The sequence below is a fragment of the Cajanus cajan genome, chromosome 1 (assembly GCF_000230855.2).
Source record: "Cajanus cajan strain Asha chromosome 1, NIPB_CcT2T_4, whole genome shotgun sequence".
In the NCBI taxonomy this organism is placed as follows: Eukaryota; Viridiplantae; Streptophyta; class Magnoliopsida; order Fabales; family Fabaceae; genus Cajanus; species Cajanus cajan.
In genome coordinates, this window is record NC_138517.1 from 10,027,558 (window position 1) to 10,047,570 (window position 20,013).

General features: G+C 30.2%; 1 protein-coding gene and 1 pseudogene across 4 annotated transcripts; one reads left to right on the forward strand and one right to left on the reverse strand.

Annotated features, from left to right (window-relative positions):
* The first annotated feature begins 1,275 nt into the window (after positions 1–1,275).
* LOC109789003 (uncharacterized) lies at positions 1,276–5,237 on the forward strand (annotated as a pseudogene). Its single transcript, XR_014433799.1, has 2 exons — positions 1,276–3,457; positions 3,723–5,237. The product of XR_014433799.1 is annotated as an uncharacterized LOC109789003 (transcript).
* A 576-nt stretch (positions 5,238–5,813) lies between these two features.
* Positions 5,814–19,948, reverse strand: LOC145958074 (putative cyclic nucleotide-gated ion channel 20, chloroplastic). 3 transcript variants are annotated; one of them, XM_083074544.1, is made up of 14 exons: positions 19,195–19,948; positions 18,974–19,071; positions 16,487–17,002; positions 13,153–13,350; positions 12,929–13,027; positions 11,500–11,637; positions 10,831–11,079; positions 9,696–9,959; positions 8,786–8,931; positions 7,984–8,061; positions 7,652–7,781; positions 7,061–7,307; positions 6,528–6,690; positions 5,814–6,096 (listed from the first exon to the last, which is right to left on the reverse strand). In XM_083074544.1, the coding sequence occupies exons 2-14, from the start codon at positions 18,986–18,988 to the stop codon at positions 5,997–5,999; spliced, it is 2,343 nt and encodes a 780-aa protein (XP_082930670.1). In that variant the 5' UTR covers positions 18,989–19,071; positions 19,195–19,948; the 3' UTR covers positions 5,814–5,996. The 3 variants fall into 3 exon arrangements, with proteins under 3 accessions (XP_082930670.1, XP_082930668.1, XP_082930664.1); XM_083074542.1 differs by lacking the exon at positions 19,195–19,948 and having other exon boundaries at positions 18,974–19,167; XM_083074538.1 differs by lacking the exons at positions 18,974–19,071; positions 19,195–19,948 and adding an exon at positions 17,190–17,335.
* Between the last annotated feature and the right edge of the window lie 65 nt (positions 19,949–20,013).

Sequence of the window (20,013 nt, forward strand, 5' to 3'; positions counted from 1 at the left end):
AATAAAAAATAGAATAAGAATTTATAAGAATCCCTAAAAAGGTTTATGTCAAAGAATAGTCCCTTCAAAATGTTCCAGCGCTTATAGAAATTGATTTTTTTTTTAAATTCTAATGGATCATTATTTTTTAAAAGAAATTAAGTGTCTCTTCCCTCTTTTCCTGTTAGTAAAAATAAAATTGGACCAAAGTTGTTAAAAGATTATCACCTATAACCATAGGTTTAAAAATCGGACCGGTCATCGAACCGGTTAAGATACTGGGTCAGTGGGTCAAAGGTTGAACCGGTGGGTCACTAGTTGAACCGCATGACTCAGTTTTTATTTATTTTTATTAAAAAAATATTCATATTAAATATATTTTATACTTATAAATTTTAATAAATTTATATCTTATTTTAAATTTCAATTTTTCTATCTTATTTAAAATTATTTTTATTTTTATTTTGTAAAAAATATATAAAAAATTACATATTAAACTGTATATTAATACAAATTAAAAATATAAATAATATGTACATGCTTGCAATTGATATCACAAAATAATATATGTAATATTTACATATATATTATATTATTAAATATATAATATAAAATTAATAATATACTATAAAAGTTATTTAAGTTGTATATTATATAAACAAATACATTAGAACAAGTAGTTATTGTTATATTTAATAAGAATCTTTGTTCTTCTATTAAAAGATTCAATTTTCATTATTATTTTTGTAGTTTATGGTCCCTTAAAAAAAAAAAAAAAAAAAAAGTGGTTGAACCGGTTTGACCCACCGGTTCACCGGTTGAACCGGAAAATTGACCGGTTCAATCTGGTTTGAAACGGGTCGACTGCATAACCGATCCAACTTAAGGTTCGGACCGGCTGGACCACCAGTTCCCGGTCTAACCGGTTCGACCAGCCGGTTCGGTCCGGTTTTTTAAACACTGCCTATAACAACATATAATGAAAATAAATCTTTTTTATGTTCACATTTTGAGATATATCTATACTTTTATATTATATTTGATTTTTTCAATGAATGTATTTTTTAACGGTGAAATAGGAAAAGAAAAATAATTGTTTACTTTGTTCATAGGGATTTTTTTTTTCATGAGAAATGTTATATCCTTCGAAATGTAGAGTCCGATTTATCTTTCAAACCATTATAGAATTGACACTTGCCAATGTTTTGAATTAAATTATATATATATATATATATATATATATATATATAATTATAATTAGTATTTTAAAATATGTAAGGGTTTTGGTTGAATTGTTTGGATAAAATTTGTAGACTCTAAAGCATTTATCTTTTCTCAAAGAATGCAAAATCCATTTTTGGTTGCTTGTTTAAATAATGATAGAGACAAGTAGTCATAATAAAATTTTTGGAATACTAAGTTAAAAGATAAATAAAAAGCTAAAAAACTAAATTATTTACCTTAGGTTGAGTAGAATAAGAAGAAAAACTCTAGAAAAAAAAGAAATGGAAAAGATGAAGAGAAACTAATTTTCTCTTTCTTTCTTTGGAGTGGTTGCACCAAAGTGAAAGTGGAGAGAAGAGTAAACATTTAAATTTTCACTTAAAATATAATTTAACTTATAAGATAAATTTTGGGTCATATTAATAAATAATGATTTTCTCTCTCTTTTTGTTCTATAAATTTTAAATTCTTATCTCTTCTAATTTAAATTCACAAAATTATAAAATAATTAAAAAAAAGAAAGAAAAAAAATAAATTAAACATATAAAATACTTATTCCAAATTAATAATTATAAGTAAATTTTGTTTATGAAATAGTAACGAAACCTGTGTTATGGAATACGGAAGATTAATACTACTAAGTTAAATTCTCACATGTTAAAATAATTTTTATCAACAAAAATTACATTTTATAAATTTTCTTCCTTTTTGTACCGCAACGCTACACTCTGAATCCCAGCCCCCATCCATGGACAGTGTTGATGATGCCGTTTTCTCATTCAATCCTCAAACACCATCCATCGTTGAATTTAACAGGATTTTAGGGTTCCTTGTGAAGATGAAGCACTACCCCACTGCTATTTCCCTTTCTAACAAATTGGAATTGAGGGGAAGCACTACCATTCTCATCAATTGTTACTGCTACCTGCGTCAAATGTCCATTGCCTTTTCTCTATTGGCCAAGATTCTCAAAAGAGGTTATCAACCAGATACCATAACCTTGACCACAGTTATGAAAGGTCTCTGCCTTAATGGCCAGGTTAAGAAAGCACTGCACTTTCATGATCAAGTGTTAGTTCAAGGATTTCACTTGGATCAATTTACTTATGCCACCTTGATCAATGGCTTGTGTAAAATAGGAGAAACAAGGACTGCTGTGCATTTGCTAAAAAAGATTGAAGGGCATTTAATCAAGCCCGCAGTAGTAATGTAGAACACAATCATCGATAGCCTGTGCAAAGATAAAAATCTTGCCGAAGCTAAATGGTATGTATTCTGAAATGGTTGTCAAGGAAATATCTCCAGATGTCATCACTTACACCACTTTAGTATATGGTTTTTGCATAGTGGATCAATTTCAAGGAGCTTTAGTGAGATGGTATTGAAAAACATCAACCCAACAGATTTTACATTTAATATATTGGTTGATGCCTTTTGTAAAGAAGGAAAGGTGAAAGAAGCAAAAAATTTGTTGGCTGTGATGATGAAAGCCGGTGTGAAACCTAATGTTGTTACGTATAATTCTTTAATGGATGGTCATTGCTTAGTTGAAGATGTGAATGCTGCCAAGAATATATTCAACAGTATGGCCCGAAGGGGAGTTAATTGCAATGTTCGGAGCTACAGCATTATTATTAATGGATTTTGTAAGATTAAAATGGTGGATGAAGCCATGGATCTCTTTAAAGAAATGCATTGCAAAAACATTGTTCCTAATACGGTAACCTACAATTCTCTTATTCATGGTTTGTGCAAATCAGGGAAGATGTCTCATGTATGGGAGCTTGTTGATCAAATGTCTGATAGAGGTGTACCTGCCAATATATTCACTTACAATTCTTTATTAGATGCTTTATGCAAAAACCATCTTCTAGACAGGGCAATTTCATTATTCAATAAATTTATAAACAAGGGGATTCAACTGGATCAGTCCTCATACAATATACTTATTGATGGATGGATTGTGTAAAGGTGGAAGACTTGAGACAGCACAAAGGTTTTTCAAAATCTGCTCACTAAAGGCTATCATCTAGATGTCAGGACATATACTATCACGATCAATGGGCTTTGTAAAGAGAGCTTGTTTGATGAAGCTTTGGCCATGCTGTCAATAATGGAAGATCGTGGTTGCCTTCCTAATTTTGTAACTTATGATACAATTATTCATGCTCTCTCTAAAGAAAATGAGAATGATATGGCCGAGAAACTTCTTCATGAAATGATTGCTAGAGGCTTACTGTGGGAGCAAAGCTAGGTGAGGCACTTTCTAGTTACACCACAACTTATTTTGAATATTGGTGATGACCAGCCAATGCTTATTTTGATAGTTAAATGTTAAAAATATGGATTGTGTAATGGGTTCACTGCTACTTTACTTTTCATCAAAAGTCACATCAGTTGTTAGGTTCATTTTGATATTGTAACCATATTAATGGTAAATTTGCTTGAGACTTGTCATATCTATCCTTTTTCTTCTTCTCAATATACTGTTGATCCGATTGGCTTCATTTACTTTCCAGGATTTTTATCATAATATTGCTTCAGATGTCAAACCAAGCTGGAAACTGTGATGATTATTTGGAATTGGAAATCATTATCTCTTTCTGAGTTAAAGATAGGTAGGGCTTGGTAATGAATGAAGGTTCAAGGGTTGAAGGTTAGCATTTGAATGCATGATGGTTGAGGGCTGGATTTTATATATTCAATACAAGGCTGGCTGTAAAATTTGTAATTTTGTTACCAATGCTGTCTCCTCTCTGTCTGTTTGGTAGATAATTTTATAAGTGGATTGCAATTTTGAAGGGATTTAAAATCCATTATCTTAAAATATTTTGTTTGGATATTTTATTGAAGGAAATATAAAATTCTTAGCACTTTAACCACTCTCAGGAAGGGAGCATTGATTCCACTTCCGCCTTTATTGAAGATGACAAAAAGGAGATTGAAACTATGGATGAAGTTCTGACTTCTATGGAGGCAAAACAAGATGTAATAATGGAGGAAACAAACCCTGAGCTGTAGATGAAGAAAAACTGAACAACACTAACAGTGATAACACATTTGAAGGAGAATCTATCATGATTGGGAGCCATTGTGTAATGATTCAAGAGTGCAAGAATGAAGCAAAATCGACAGAAAGAACAAAGAAGACACGAGTTACAGCAACTGTGCAGAGGGGTCATTGCACTAATAGAAACCAACACAGCGAAGGTGAATAAGATAATCAACTCCAAGAAGGAAGAAAAGGCACTGTTAAATGGGTCATTTGATCAAACAACCACTCTCCACACCAACTCAATGACTCTGTTTCTCTCTCAATTCAGCTATATTGACCCTATCATTTCTGGTATTGATGGAGAAAAGGGGCAATAAGCATTGCAGAAACTTGCTATTTTCATATAAAGCACACTGGAAAACTCCTGAGAAACATATTACATATCTTTGCAAAGATTTTCAAGTGGTCATGTTGGGAGGTTCCATCAAGTTATCAATGATGCACGTTTTATTTTGATTTGCACAGATGAGCTAGCAGTTAGAGTTGCAGATGGTGTAGGTGGTTGGGCAGATGTCGGTGTTCATGCTGGATTGTTTGCCCAAGAGCTGATGTCCAATTCTGTCGAATAACAGAAGAGAAACCCAATGGTCCTATTAATTTTGCAATAATTTTAGAGAAGGCTCAAGCCAAGGGTTCAGCACCTTAAATCATTGCCCTTGTTGATACCAAGCAATGAATTACCATTTTATTGTGTAAAATTCATGTTCAAGTTGCTTATGGTGATTTTTATTACCATCACCAACTTGAGGGGGCTGTTATAAGTTAATTAGTTAGTTGAGATTAGTTATCTTCTATAACACTCATGAATACATGTAATTCTCTCATAATCTTTTCATATCAATCAATAGAATGAGTTGTTTCTATAGAACTATTTTTTTGTTTTTTGCACATTATAATGTGTGGCCATGTCAAATGGATAAATGCATCAACATACCTATAATTATAACTTGAACAGAGTTTGTATGCATATCTTGTGGTACGTCTGATCCGAATATTTTATATGATCACTCTTAGGATAATATGATGATAGTAATATTTTGTCACTGGTTTTTGTTACATGGCAAGTACATGGTCCTTTCCAATTGTTTTGGTGTATGCATATTGCATGCATAAATGCAGTGAATCAGTAAGAAGTGTGATGCATACTGTTTTGGTGCGGACATACCAGATATTCAGACAATAAGGCACCCATTAGGCTTAATTCCTTTAAAGAGGGATTTAGACATCAACCTTTCATTTTTCTAATAAGTATTATTAATGTCACCCTTACCCTGTGAAATGCAACAATGGAAAAGAGTATTATTAAAATGATTTCATTTTTCTAATAAGTATTATTAATATCACCCTTAACGTGTGAAAAGCAACAAATGGAGTAGAGTATTATTAACTTTTCTACTTTAGACGAGATTTCTAAGTATTATTAATATCACTTTATTTTTACATGCAATAATTTTCTAAATAAGATTATGTTACGATCAAGGGTATTGTTTTAAACAATGGAAGAGATAAACTTTTTGATTGTCAAGACTTAGTTGGGATTATTATACTTATCAAGTTAATAGAGGAGAACCATGTTGGTAAAGCTATTATAACTTCGTCTGTAGCACAATCTGTTTAGTTTGATGCATATAGTCTATTCAGTTAATAGATTAGTCCAACAGCTATTTTTTGTTTAGTTTTATGCATTGTTTTCATTTACTATCTTCTCACATTATACAACCTACATTCAATGTTTGATCTAATTGTGAGGCATAGCTGGATTTGTACGTTTCTTCCTGTATCTCCATGCAACCTGAATTCGAATTGCTGCTAATGATCTCCAGTAAGGTGATTCATACCTGACATAATAAAATGATCAAATTATTATCTCATGATCTAGCCATGGATTTGAAAAAATAAAGTGGGTTTACTTTACGAGTAAGAATCTCAAATTTGTGACCTGTGTACTAAGGGCTATTCTTTCCAATGATTTTTTTATATATATATTTTATTTATTTTTATTAAAGAGAGGTGAAAGAGGAATTTGGATCAAAGGTGTCCTACAAGATGTCACCATTCATTTTTATTATATGAACTATGATAACCAAGGATAGTTTCCCTTGATGAAAATGAAGCACATATACGGAATCTTAGCAATGTAGACAAGTCATAAATATAGTGAAAACACTCTTTATGAAAGAGATGACTGATTTTCATTCCAGTAAGACAAAATATGGTCAATATTTTGCTAAACCATGAACAGATACAACAAAAAAAGGAAATGAATTACCTTAGGGATCCTTGAACTCGAAGATTCCGCAAGAATCTCATGAATCGGGTTGTGACTTCTTCAAGATCTTCACCTCGGAGTGAAAAAGCCTCCACATTTGTTGAGCACTTTACTGTTCTGTTGCTAAGCAACCTTTGTCCCAGAAGCCTTACTTTTTTACCATCTGAAAGAGAAAAAATATTGATGACTTGTGCTGTTTCTCATTTCCTATTAAACAAACATGTTTTCGTTAGACTAAAGGTTTTTTTGGATAAACTTTTCAATAAATACTTACAGGAGAAGAAAATATAAAAATAAAATAATTTTTTTTATAAGAGAAATATATATATATATATATATATATATATATACATATTTTAAAAAAATTAAAATTAACTCATGTATAAATTAATTTGTAAAAACTCTCTTATATTAACTTCTTCAATTTTTTTTTTTTTAATTTATGTATAAACTAATTTTTTCTTCTTAATTTTTCACTTTAAAAGTGCATGTGGAAAAGTTCTTCTAAACAAACCTTTTGAGTATTGATATACCTGTGCTTACAGAAGAATGCTCAAGATACCATGTCAGAAGTTCTTCACCACAAGCATCGCCTTCAGACAAGGGAATTCTGATTCCATCTTCTCCAATGCTCTCCAATTTTCCACGCACAATAAAGATCATCTTTTCTACTAGGCCACCTTGACTCAAAATTATACTTCCTTTGATGTATGTCTTCTGTCTCAATCTCTCACAAATGGCATCTAAGATAGGCTCATCCATCAGGGTGAAAATTCGGACCTACCAGCATTTTAGATTCTCAAATATGCATACAAATTGATACAAAGTAAAAGAGTAAACTATCATTTGGCTCTTGATGTATCATTCTATTAGTTTGACCATGAAGATGCACGAAGCTTTGCCTTCAAAATGGATTTCACATTTAAGTTCCATTAATTTCTAGCATCTTACAGATAGAGAGAAAGGACCTAAGGAATATAGATCGAATTTTAATTGAGGCATGGTGTCTGTGACTTTGAACTTCACCCAATGTGTGAACCACAATTATACTCATAGTAATCATGATAAATTGTGTAGTTATAACTTATAATAAATCATTATGCCTCAAGTATTCTAGTGCATACTTTCTTAACAAATTTGAAGAGATGACGTCTTATGTCTCTCTGCAGATCTTCTGGCAAATTCTCAAGAAGCATTTCTTCATTCACTCCCTTTGTTGCAGCCCAATTATACCGTTCAGCCTGTCGTACTTTTCTGCATAATAGACATAATAATAATAATAATATCCATCACTTATAAATTAATTCATTTAATTGTACGTCTTCCTTAATTTCCTGTAACATAATATCCATGCTTAATTGTGAGGGGGTAAGGAGTTACAGTTGCAATGACTCACAAGACATGTTACTATGTATCCATAATCAATGTGATTTGTAATAGAACATTTAATTTGTACCTTCTTAGATCTTCTGGTAAGCGACGATGGCTCATCCATTGCTCAACATCACGACCTCTAAGTTGCTTTTCTAGCCTTCTGCAAGTGACATGGAAGAAAATCTATATATCAAGTGCATTATAACCATAAGGCCTAAACAAATAAGAAATTCACTATCAAACTTCAATAAAGTAGATAAGTTAAGCTGACTAACAAGGACAAAATTCTCTGTATAGAATTAACTTGATATAATATTTAGGGAGGACCTCTTCCTAGAATCCTAGTCCTATTTAAATAACTCAGCCCTATTTAAATAACATATGGTAATATGAATCGTATTGCTGGTATAGTATAATGAAGAGCAATTATCTCTAGACTCAAATATAAATAAAATTAGTTACTTTATATGTTAATTAAGAAAGTTATAGTTAACTTCAATTAATTTTGCTAATCTCAGTTAAAGGTTAACTTTTTTTCTATAATGTCCTTCATTGAAACATGATATCAAGAACAAAATAAGTCATTGGAAATAAAATCTCAATTAAATGAAGGGTATTTTAAAGATAATATCATTAAATAAGATAAAAAATTAGTTAAAATTTGTTCACGAGTCTTTTTTGGTTATGGAATTGCAGCTTATAGTTTGAAAAAATTACACTCAGGATGGCTATCATTCATCCATCTGCATCTTTTTTTTCTAAAATTTTTTCCCTCAAAAGGTACTCTGAATAGAAGTGGACTTAAAGGGAAACAAATGAAAAAGAGATACAATATTGTCATCAAACAGTTAAGGGGAAAAGCATGTGACAGCAGTAAGTTCTACCTCCGTCCAAGACCTTGAAGAAAGTTCTGTATGTTTCCAATGAGAACTGCAAAAAGCAAGAGTCCCAATCCGATGATGGCCGTTGTAAAAAGGACTTCCCCCCAAAAATAACTTGGGGTTAAACTACCAGCGAGAGTACTGATTTGCTGCATTATACATCACAAAAGTATAATACTATAATTGTCGAGACATCAAACCATTTATGTACTGAAGAGCTTAAGTATTGGTTTCATGGTATTAAAGTATTCATGAAAGTATATATTCTAGAGTTTATTATGTCAGTGTACAAGTATGAACAAGAGCCTCACATAAGATATCCTAAAAAAAATGTCCAACATTAGATAGGGACGGGTATATTGAGTAGCATAAGAGTGATAGACTCATAAACATGATGCTTTAAGATTTTAGGTTAAGATATGGGATTGAGTTCACTTGCGAATATTGATGACCCATTGTTGCATTTGTCTCTCTCCCCCCGCCCCCTCTACTCAACATATTGGTTGTTTTCCTCATTTTCCTAATTAATTCTACCATGACATAGAGTTGGTATGTGCTTCATCTAAGCTTTAAGTAGTTATTAGCCATGTGGGTTAGAAAGTAAGATGCCAACCGTGAGAATTTCATGGAATTTATATTTACTAAATTAGCATTGTTATAATCAGTTAACCAATAAAAACGGTTTGTATGAAGGTTAGCATTTCCATGCATGGAAAGATGGATGCATGACATATATAGGGAGAGTGTAAGAAAATAATGGTTGCTCAAGTCTCCCTAGATATGCTACCTACATAGATACATCCACAGTTAAGCCCAAATCAGTATTTATATCTCTTTACTTATATAGTACCAAAAATATACATAATTACTATGGAGAGAAACAAATAAAGAAAATTAAGAAAGAGATGCATACCTGAAATCCCCAAAATAGAGAATAAACATATTTCTTAACCACACTAGTTTGCATTGTAAGAGGTACAGCATTGACATAGATCCCATAATTGAAACCTCTGGGGGAGGGATTCAAACATGCAATGGCATTTGAATTGTTGCTCCACAGAGCTGATATCCGGTCAGATTGGTTGTTTCTAGTATGACCATGTCCACAATCAATGACTCTCATGCATCTATCAATATGAGAATTACCGCAGGCATCTCGCAAACATTGATTAACCCTCTAGAAGGAAGAGGTAGAAAAAGAGAAAGTAAGTAAATATTAGCCACCTTTGTTTACTGAACCAAATTCTTGATTCCTAATTGGATCACTCATATTTAGAGAATCCAAGACTATATTAGTTGAATTTTGCTATCAATATTAAATAAAATGGTTAGAAGAATTATTCTCTTTTGGCATGTACTGATATTATACTAACAAGACAGTAACACTTTATTTTGCTTATATATACTGTGTGCTATATTACATGGAAGTCATTCATTCGTGTGAATCCAGTAATATTTCTTTTGCTTTTTTTATTCTGTAAAGGGTAGAAAGCAAGATACTAAAGCAAATAATGACATCTAGAGAGGAAGAAAATTGTTCTTGTTTTCCTGCTTTTGAAAATTATTTCACAAAATTAATAATAAATATCAAAAAACTTTGTTTGGTGAATTTTGTATTGAAAGCTTGAGGTAGAAATAGTAGTGGTTTGAAGTGGGAGTAGAGAATTCAAGAAAATAAGGCTAGTTTGATTCCCTCCTCATTTTTTGGTTTTAAATATTTTTTTCTAAGATAATCCCATACTATTTAACAATTAATTTCTCATCCAAAATTTATTACCATTTGAAAATTGTTTCCAATTAAAATAAGTGTTTTAAACATCAAGAAATAAAAACACCTAAGGGATTTTTTATCATCTTCTGTTCTCATCTTTTTCAACCTCTCCCTCAATTGTAAACTAATCATATTCATGGACACATGTTTTAAAAAAAAAAAAAAACTGACAACCCAAACAAATTGTGTTGCATTTTAATTTATTTTTGAAAAAAAGTAATCAAACATGCCATTCTCAATTTTTAAAAGATAAGCTTCAAATGTTGTTTGGACTCACCTGTAGACCAAGGAGGTACCAGCAAGAGCCAACAATATGGCTAGCGAGCATGTAAATGAGAAGATTTATAATGAAATTCGCCCAAGCTGACTCAAATATAAATCCTGTTGGTGATTGTCCAATTAGCAGTGGCAAAATCCTGAATAGTTTGGGAATATACTGCACAAGGATCGCTGCACGCAGAAGATTCTTAGCATAGTTTGCTCCTGATAACCCCAAGTGTCTTGGTAGGATCAACAATATCATTATCTGCACATATTTCATTATGTTATATATGGATATCATGGCTTTTGATGAACATACAATAACCACACACACATAAATAGTTGATTTATTTTTTAACAAATAAAACCACTTTCTTTACCGCCACCTATTTGTATACTCAAGCAATAACAGTGAAACTTCCTGAAGATTGTTTTGAATTTAATTTTGACCATCTAATTTGGTTTTATATATAGTTTAGCTTAACTCTTCTCACCCGATAAGCATGTTTAATTATATCCAAATCTGATGAAATCCAAGAAATTAATGGAAAATATTAATAAGTTTTTCCATTCAATTGCATGGCTTGTATCATATATAATTTGCATTAGAAACTAAGCAATTATTATAAGTAAAATTAGATAAAGAAGGTAATGAAAAAAGAGAGTCGGGAAGAATTAATTTTACCTGAGGAAGAGGAAATACAACAAAGAGGTCAAGAAGAAAATAACCCTGCAGATAATAGAGAGCTATTTTCTTGGGATGATCAACTAAGTCTCCAGCACCAACCACCCTTGACTCTGGAGAAACATATGCCAACCTAAACTGAAAAGAGACAACTTAATAGTTATTCAGCTTTAAAAGTTTAAATTATGACAAAGCATCAAACTATACCTAAAAGCTCAACAATTAACCATATTCAAGATATATTCAGGACAAATTAACTTTTCTGGTTCTTTTATTGTCCATTTAATCTCAACTGATAGATAAAAGGAAAAGCTATACTTACACAGGTACATCGCTGCTACATAAAATATAATATCAATTAGGTAACAGTCAAGCTTATTTATCATTGAACTCAACTAATCATTTCATTGTTTTTTCTTTCAGTCTAATTTATATAATGTAGCTGACACCGTATGGCTTATGATGACAATTTTCATGACAACTGAAAATTTGCCTACAACTGAAAATTTCAATGAAATGGTTGGTTTTAGATTACAGAAGAGAAACGCTGCAGGAATCAAGTTCATGACACACTTGCAAAATGGGTTAGTGAAGAAAATAAAGGCAATAATTAAACCCAATTATCCAATTTATGTGTGCTATGACCAAAATTACAGCAACTTGAATAATTTATAATAAAGCACAATAAGTATCTTTAGTACTTGTTCTCCACCAGATGAGCAAGTAAATCACCATAACTTTCCTATTGTATATACAATGTACTTCTTGTTTCACTTTTTCTTGTTTGAGTATGATTATTTTCATCGGTAATAATATACTTGTGGTGGAAAGTTTAGGAGCTCTAGACAGAAGTCTCATGAAATCTCTTGTATTATACTTTATAGCTTAACCATGTTCACTGGTTACTTCATGAACAACTCCATTTTGCTTTGCAACGACGAATGCCACTTGGAAGAGATGGATAAGATGCTTCTTATTAAGATTATTAAGCCAGTCAAACATATGACATATCAATCTTTAAATCCTTATCCAAGGCATCCACACACACACACATTCCTTGCACTCCACATCTATTAAAATTGTCTTCAGAAATCAAAGAGAACCTGTTGCAAAATAAGAGAGACCACTATAAATTGTGTTCTTTTTTTTAGGTTTACACCAAGGATATCCCCATCCAATCGTCCTGCACGATCAGAAAATTGAACTCCTATCAGCATGCTTAAAAAATTCGGCTATTTACCAATTGTGCTAGACCTGGTTGCTGACTGTAAATTACATCTTGATATAAATGTGTGTATAGATATGGCATGACCTATCATTTCTATCCAATTGCCACAAAAATATTCATAAAAAAGTACTTTCTATGGACCTGCTTAGTATATATGTATTAGCACACTTTTTGGGAAGGTGCAAGTTACTGAGAAATTACCTGGAGAAGAATGTTCAATAAATATACAAAATCATTTATGCTTCTTAGTAAAACAAGTGTTTTTGTCATGTTCCAGTTGATAGCAATACATTTATCATCCTGCATACAATGAATGGGGAAAATGTAGAGTACATTGTAAAAACAGTAACTGTAAAATATCATATCCAATTATCTATAATTTGCACATGATTTTTACAGTTAAATAAAAGGAAAAAGAATCTTACCTTCTGCACATAGATTAAGAACAAAAATAATGGATCCACAAAAATGGCCACCATGCAAAAAATGGCCAAAAACTTGTTCCATTGTTGTACAATTCTTGTGTGAGGATTTATAACTCCAGGAACATATGAAGAGCAGAAAGAAACAAGTTTTCTCCCCAAACCCTTGGCATCCCCATAAAGAGAACTGTGGAAGTGAAACTGTAAACATTCCAAGCATGAAACAAAATACGTTTGGTTATGTGAAAGTAATAGCGGAGTACAAAATGAAATTGAAAGGTCACGATAAGATCAAGAACGATGATAAAGTTAAATTTGTCATTGCGGCCTTTACTGAATAGCAAGGATTAGACAGCTTAAAAGCATTGAAGTATATTATTATTGGTAAAAAGAACAATATGCATGGATCATCTTGAAGTGGTCTATCCAAAGTCAAGGGTACAAGGGTGACCATTTTCACTTTTTATTCCGTTGTAAAGATTAAATTACTCATTTAGTTGTTATAGTTTCTTAGCAACAAATTCAATTTAATCAATAGAGTTCAAAATTGTTTAAAAAATTCCTTGTAGTTTTCAAATTCTGAGCTTGTTTATTTAATTTTCAAACAACGAAACCAATAAAGTCGTGTTATAGTAGTGAAGATTTAGAATCAATATATCTTTATTTAGATTTACTCGACCCACATTTATTTGCGTTGATCCCTTCTATCTAAATTTTTTATAGGTCACTTATTTTATGACTAGCCTAGTCCATTAACATGTGAGATTGGATCAAATTGATTTTTTGTACTTTTTAGACTACTTTTGGAATCTAACTTGATTCGATTATCAAGTCAACTTATTCTTTTTAACACCTCTAACCATCATTATACTTTTTTTTTTATTGATAAAAAAAAATACAAAAGTAGTTCATATTTGATCCTTAATTTTATTATAAATGAGTAATAAACATAACTAATAATCACTTACAATAATGAAAAGTATACTAAAGATTTTAATTTCTGCAAAAAGAAATACTAATGATTAATTTTATTTAAATATGCTATGCTACCAGCTACTACGACCAAAATTTGTACCATTAGTAATTGGGTTTAGATGCAAACATTTGTAAAGATAATATTTGGGACAATTTCTTTTTGAAGTAAAATATAATGCATGGGTTTTGTAGTGTATGCCATAAAGTTTAATGTCTTGTTTTTGCCATGTGATACTATTTTGTCCTTTGTTAAATTTACTACATGATACATCTGTTAGATTTAAAACTAAACAAGAGTAAATCGTTATTAAATAGCTCTTACATCCTAAAAACAAAGGTTCCAACCTTGATTTAAACTAAAGTTTGTTAATTGAAGGTTTATTATCATTCCTCACTTACTTGATAGTCTCGGTTGACTTTTAATAAAGAAGAGACCAAACAAATAACTATAATGAGAGGCTCAAGATTAGCAAGAGCTAACCTCTGCACCTTCCCACACAAATACAAGCCTTTCTCCCCCAAGTCCCTACCCCACTACACTAAAATTTATTATTAATGATAATTATTTAGTAATAATAAATTAATTATCTCTATTTTATTATTTAATAAAAATATTAATAACTAATAATCACTAAAAACTTAACTAATACTCATCATCGAGAAGTCCATGACAATGACACAGCTAGCAACCAAGTCTACTTTTTTACTCGAGTCAGCCCTCAGAATGAGAGGCTCATGATTAGCAAGAGTCCAAAAGAGAAAAAAAACTCAACATTCGTCTTGAGAAGGGTGAGAAGGTTGTTGACTACTTAAACGAGGTCAAATGGGACCCATAAATTTGGAGCATCCCTCCACTTTTAAGACATTGGTGATGGAGTCAAATTTGAAGAATGCATTCATACAAGAGCTAGATAGGTTCGTAAGAGGAAGAAGTTTTACAAGAGAGTCTACTGTTTTACTTGTTGCATGGTCTTGAATGTCATGATCATTGCATGCTTGGATTGACATATTACATCGGTTTAAATTGAATTGACGTAATTTTTTTTTTTTTTTTATATCGATTGTAATTTGAATCTATATAAAAAGAGTTTTTTACATTGGCTATTTAAGAACCGGTGTAAAATTATTTTAAATTGTGAAAACACTATCTTGTTATTTTTTTAAAATCAGTTGTATCTAAAAAGATATTTTTGCTTAGTGTTTGGAGCAAATGGTCAAAGAATGGTGCATTCATCTTCTTAGTTGTAAAATTATTTTAAATTGTGAAAACACTATCTTGTTATTTATCTTGGAGAAGAAGAATTATTGTCCTACACCATAAACTAGTTTCCCACTCACTCTAACCTTTGAAAGAAAATAAAAAATAAAATAAAAATGTCGTAGATGCTAGCATTTCCAGGGGACCATACTCAAGGGAGAAAAGCATCACCAAAACAAGTGTCTCAAAAAATAACAATATTTTTCTTCTAGATTATTCATAAGTTGTAGTTTACTTTTAATTGAATTTTCTTCGGTATGATATTATATACTCACGATAGATCAAAATTATATAGCAGCCAAACATTAGATGCTTAAGCTATAGGGTTTCAATACCAAACCAAAATATTTTCTAATGAATATACTTATAATTAACTACGTAAGTTAATAGCGACTGAAACAAAAAGTGCTTTTCATAGAAATACTATTCAATATTTTAATGCTTAATAAAGGTGTGTTTGTGATAGTTGTAAAATTAAGTTAGATTAATTCAATAATTGGTTATAAATATAATGAATTTTTGTTTGACTAAATTTGTTGGAAAATAATTTTAAAGTAATTCATTTGGTTTAGATACAATTAAAAGAAAACCGGATTTTATATAGTAAATTAATTTTAGGAGGAAAAAAGTCTTTGAGAAATAATCATAATTAACGATATATTTCAAATTTATACATGCATAAAAACAACATATTTTTCATATTTTTTTTTATATAAATTTCAACTGTTATCCCAAACATATAACTTGTTTTATAAACAATTTTTTTTCTTCATAAAAAGCAACTGAAATTGGGAAATTAATATATATTTCCCAAACATGTATGTAAATATGATTAAACACAATGATCTAAAATCGATGAGAGTCAAGAGTGTATCAAATCATAGTTTTGCATAAATATCAAAATTGTTGGCCATTACATACATGAATTCAATAAATATATCCCCCAAAAAATTGTCATCTCCTAATTAACCTTGTTGAGAATAGAAAATAAACACTTCTGATGAATAAATTTCTCTTATTATGCACTATATACTTAAATGAACTTCAAAATATGAAAAGTCTATGATATGATTCCTAAAAGTAATGGTATATATATAAAATTACCTGGGGATCAAATATAGTGGAAGGTTTTGGAAGTCTTTGCATAGAGGTCTTGAAGTAAGTAGGGCAAGTTGTACAATAAGGATCATTACACATTCCCAATAGCCCAGACCTTAGCAAGTGTTCATTCTTTCTATCATTGTTGTTATTCCAATGACTTTCATCTGTCATTTCAACACTAGAAAATTTTTCTGTCTTGCTCTCTACTGCTTTGTTTCCTTTCACAGTTATACTCTGATGCAGAAGATTTTCAGTTCCATTGGTAGCATATAGTGGACCACTCATATGCCTTAAGGGGGATTTTCTCATACTAAGAAGTGGACTCGTATGCCTCACAAGACTAGTTTCTCTCTCATATTGCTCCATGGAGACCATAGGAATTGAAATCGATGCACTTCTTGTTCGTGTTACAACCTTTTGAAAGCTAGAATTCTTAAGTTCATCATTATGTTGTGCATGTGTTTCTGACAGCACGGGCTCCCCATCTTTTTCAAAATTAGCCATGTTTTCTTGTTGATTCTGCATTTTACAATGAAATTAACAAAATATAGTTGTTACATGTGGTTTTGTACCATATCAATTTTAAAATCAAACTCTGAGATCAATGTAACTTGAACTTGGGTTATACTTCGCATGCAATAACTAAGAAAAACAAATTAATAGAGATAATAAACAGAGAGGAGTAATTAATATATATAATTAAGACCTGGCTGAAGAGAAATTCCCAGTGAAAAGTACCCCACCAATTGTATCGTATGCATTCAACTTTTGTGAGCTTGTTGAATATTATGAGATAAGTGAAGAGGTGCATGTGTAAATAAAGAGAGAGAGAGAGAAACAAAGTCAACTGTGACTTGTAACTCAAAGACGGAGCAAGAAACACCTTTTCAACTTTGTTATGAACGAAACGGCAAATACAAAGCTTGAGTTGTATGATAATAGGTACTGCAATTTGTTTCCTTAAAGGGTGTGTTAGATTTTATTTTGATTTTGATTTGTACTCTATATATTGTTTTTAATGTATATATATATATATATATATATATATATATATATATATATCATTATATAGTAAAAAAATTATTTTTCTTATTCATTATTTTCATTCCCATTTATTTGCGTGTGTATTAATACTGTGAATTTGGTATTAAATTATGGTCAAATGTAATATATATATATATATATATATATATATATATATATATATATATATAAGTATGTGTATTTTGATTTTTGTTGTTTATATTTTCTTATGTAATGTGAACTCATATTTTAACAATTTTATTTGTTATTTTATAGGCCTAAATAGATTGTTCTCAAATTTGTATTACGTTTTTTTTAATTTTAAATTAAAGTGATTTTTTTTTCATTTCAAATTAATTTTAAAATAGCTCATTTAAAATCTCTTATTATAAACTATATCTTATTTTCATTGCTTATGTGACTAATGACTTCAACGTCATTATTTATATGTATGTAAAAAGAGTAATGATTCATACTCCCAAAATAGCTTTTGAAATATCCTCCGAAATATTAAAATATTAATATTTTATAATAAATTTATTATAAAATAATTATTTAATTTAATATTTTATAAATTAAATTAATATTTTATTTATTCTAAATGATTTTCGAAATCTTTTTCGGAGAATCTATCATTTTTTTATGTAAAAATATATGTTTTTGTTTAAATGTTTTTTTTTCATCATTTAGACATGTTTTATTTTGATTTCAATATTTAAAAGTGATTTTTTTTTCATTTTTATTCCAAGAATAACTCATTTTGGTGTTCAAAGTTGATTCTATTAATATATATATATATATATATATATATATATATATATATATATATATATATATATATGTTGACGTGAAAAATTATTATTTATGGAAATTTTGAAACCCCATTAAATTTTGGATTAGTAAAGAATGTTTTAAAATATGTTTTGCGGTGATTTTGAAACCCCGAAATCTATAAAGCAAAGTAAAAAATCTACAAAATTTTAGGAGTTTAAAACACTCGCACACTGTGCTTTCGAAATTATCAGAAATCACAAAGTTAGCTACACTAACAATTAAGAGCCTAAAATAATCACTTTTAAATTTGAAAACTAAAAAAAATTACCTTTTATTTTGGAGTTTGCAAGCATAAAAAATTGTTATGTTCTTAGATTTCATGTGTCTGCTCAGAAAAACTACAATACATACACAAACATTAAAAAAAAAAAAAGGTGATATATAGAACTTGTTTGGATACATATTAGAATAATTTTTGAAAATTTTTCTATAAAAGAAAAAAAGAAAGAAAACAATATTTTTCAATAAAAATAAACTTCTAAAAATATTTGTATCTAAGCATGCTCATAAAAAGAGAAGGAAGACACTTATATGTAAGAGTGCAAAAAGTGGAATGATTAGTTGATAATAAAGTAACAATCATTGATAAACTTATTTCACATAAAAAGAAAGGAACAATAACAAGGTTGTTACCTTTTGTTTCTTCATATAAGCTTATATAAGAGATTGCATGGAGAAAATTTGGTTGAGAAGACACGTACGATTCTTCGAAAGAGAATAATCTTGAAATACTTGAAATCACATGCATATCAAAAAAGAGGCATGAGAGACTTCTTCCCCCACTCTTGAATTTTCACTTCAAAATTTCAAATGTGTTATATATAACATCATGAAAAAGGGAGGGGAAACTTCACCAGAATCGCATGTTTTCAGTTTTGTGTTGTGAAGTGGGAAGCATCCTGTTTTTGTCTCCTCAGTATAACACTTTCTTTGTACTCGTGTGTAGTGTCCCCACGTGTGCTACCAAGTGCAAGGTTATAATGGGATGCTTCCAAAGTCAAACAAAAACAATATAGTCAAATTAAGACAAAAAAAAAGTTGATCAGCATTTGCCATTTTTCTAGGGGAATCTAAAGAAGAAATTTGGACCAAGAGGGGAGGAACAAGCTTTATGGACCAAATGCTAAATATTACAGTTAGTAAAAATTTAAAGCCAATTAAAGATTGATTTAACTACTTTGACTTTGGAATACGCAGTAGTGATATTCGGTTACTAAAGAATTATGAACGTCCTAATAATAAATAGCAATTCTTCCTTTTATCATGTCTATTCTGTATATATTGTTTTTGTTTGTTTGTTTCTTTTATTATGCACATTGGGTTCAACTTGCACATTTTTTTTATTATTATTACTGGGCTAAAAAAATAGTGGTTATTTATTATTAGGATGGAAAGGAAAAAGATTGAAGTGTCTTGTATTAATAGAGAAAAAATAGAGAGGAAAAAAAATAATATATGTACTTACATGCCCATTTGGATCTACTATACAAGAACTTGAACGAAGCACCAATATTCAGCTTTCTTGGTGCCCTTTATTTTAGTTTTTTTTAGTGGTGTACAATAATCATAATAAAGTTATAACTTAAAAACCTCATACACACTACCTCAACACCTACTATTAACTAACTAGACTGATCTTTAATGATGTTAGCTTTAATCCTCTTTTCGTTTTT

Excerpts from the sequence above, each read along its gene's own strand:
- LOC145958074 (XM_083074538.1), bottom strand. The coding sequence starts at position 17,294 with ATGCACCTCTTCACTTATCTCATAATATTCAACAAGCTCACAAAAGTT. Across the intron at positions 11,638-12,928 it reads TATTGAACATTCTTCTCCAG|TTTAGGTTGGCATATGTTTC; the intron begins GTAATTTCTCAG and ends GTCTCTTTTCAG. Across the intron at positions 8,932-9,695 it reads CTCTATTTTGGGGATTTCAG|CAAATCAGTACTCTCGCTGG; the intron begins GTATGCATCTCT and ends TGTATAATGCAG.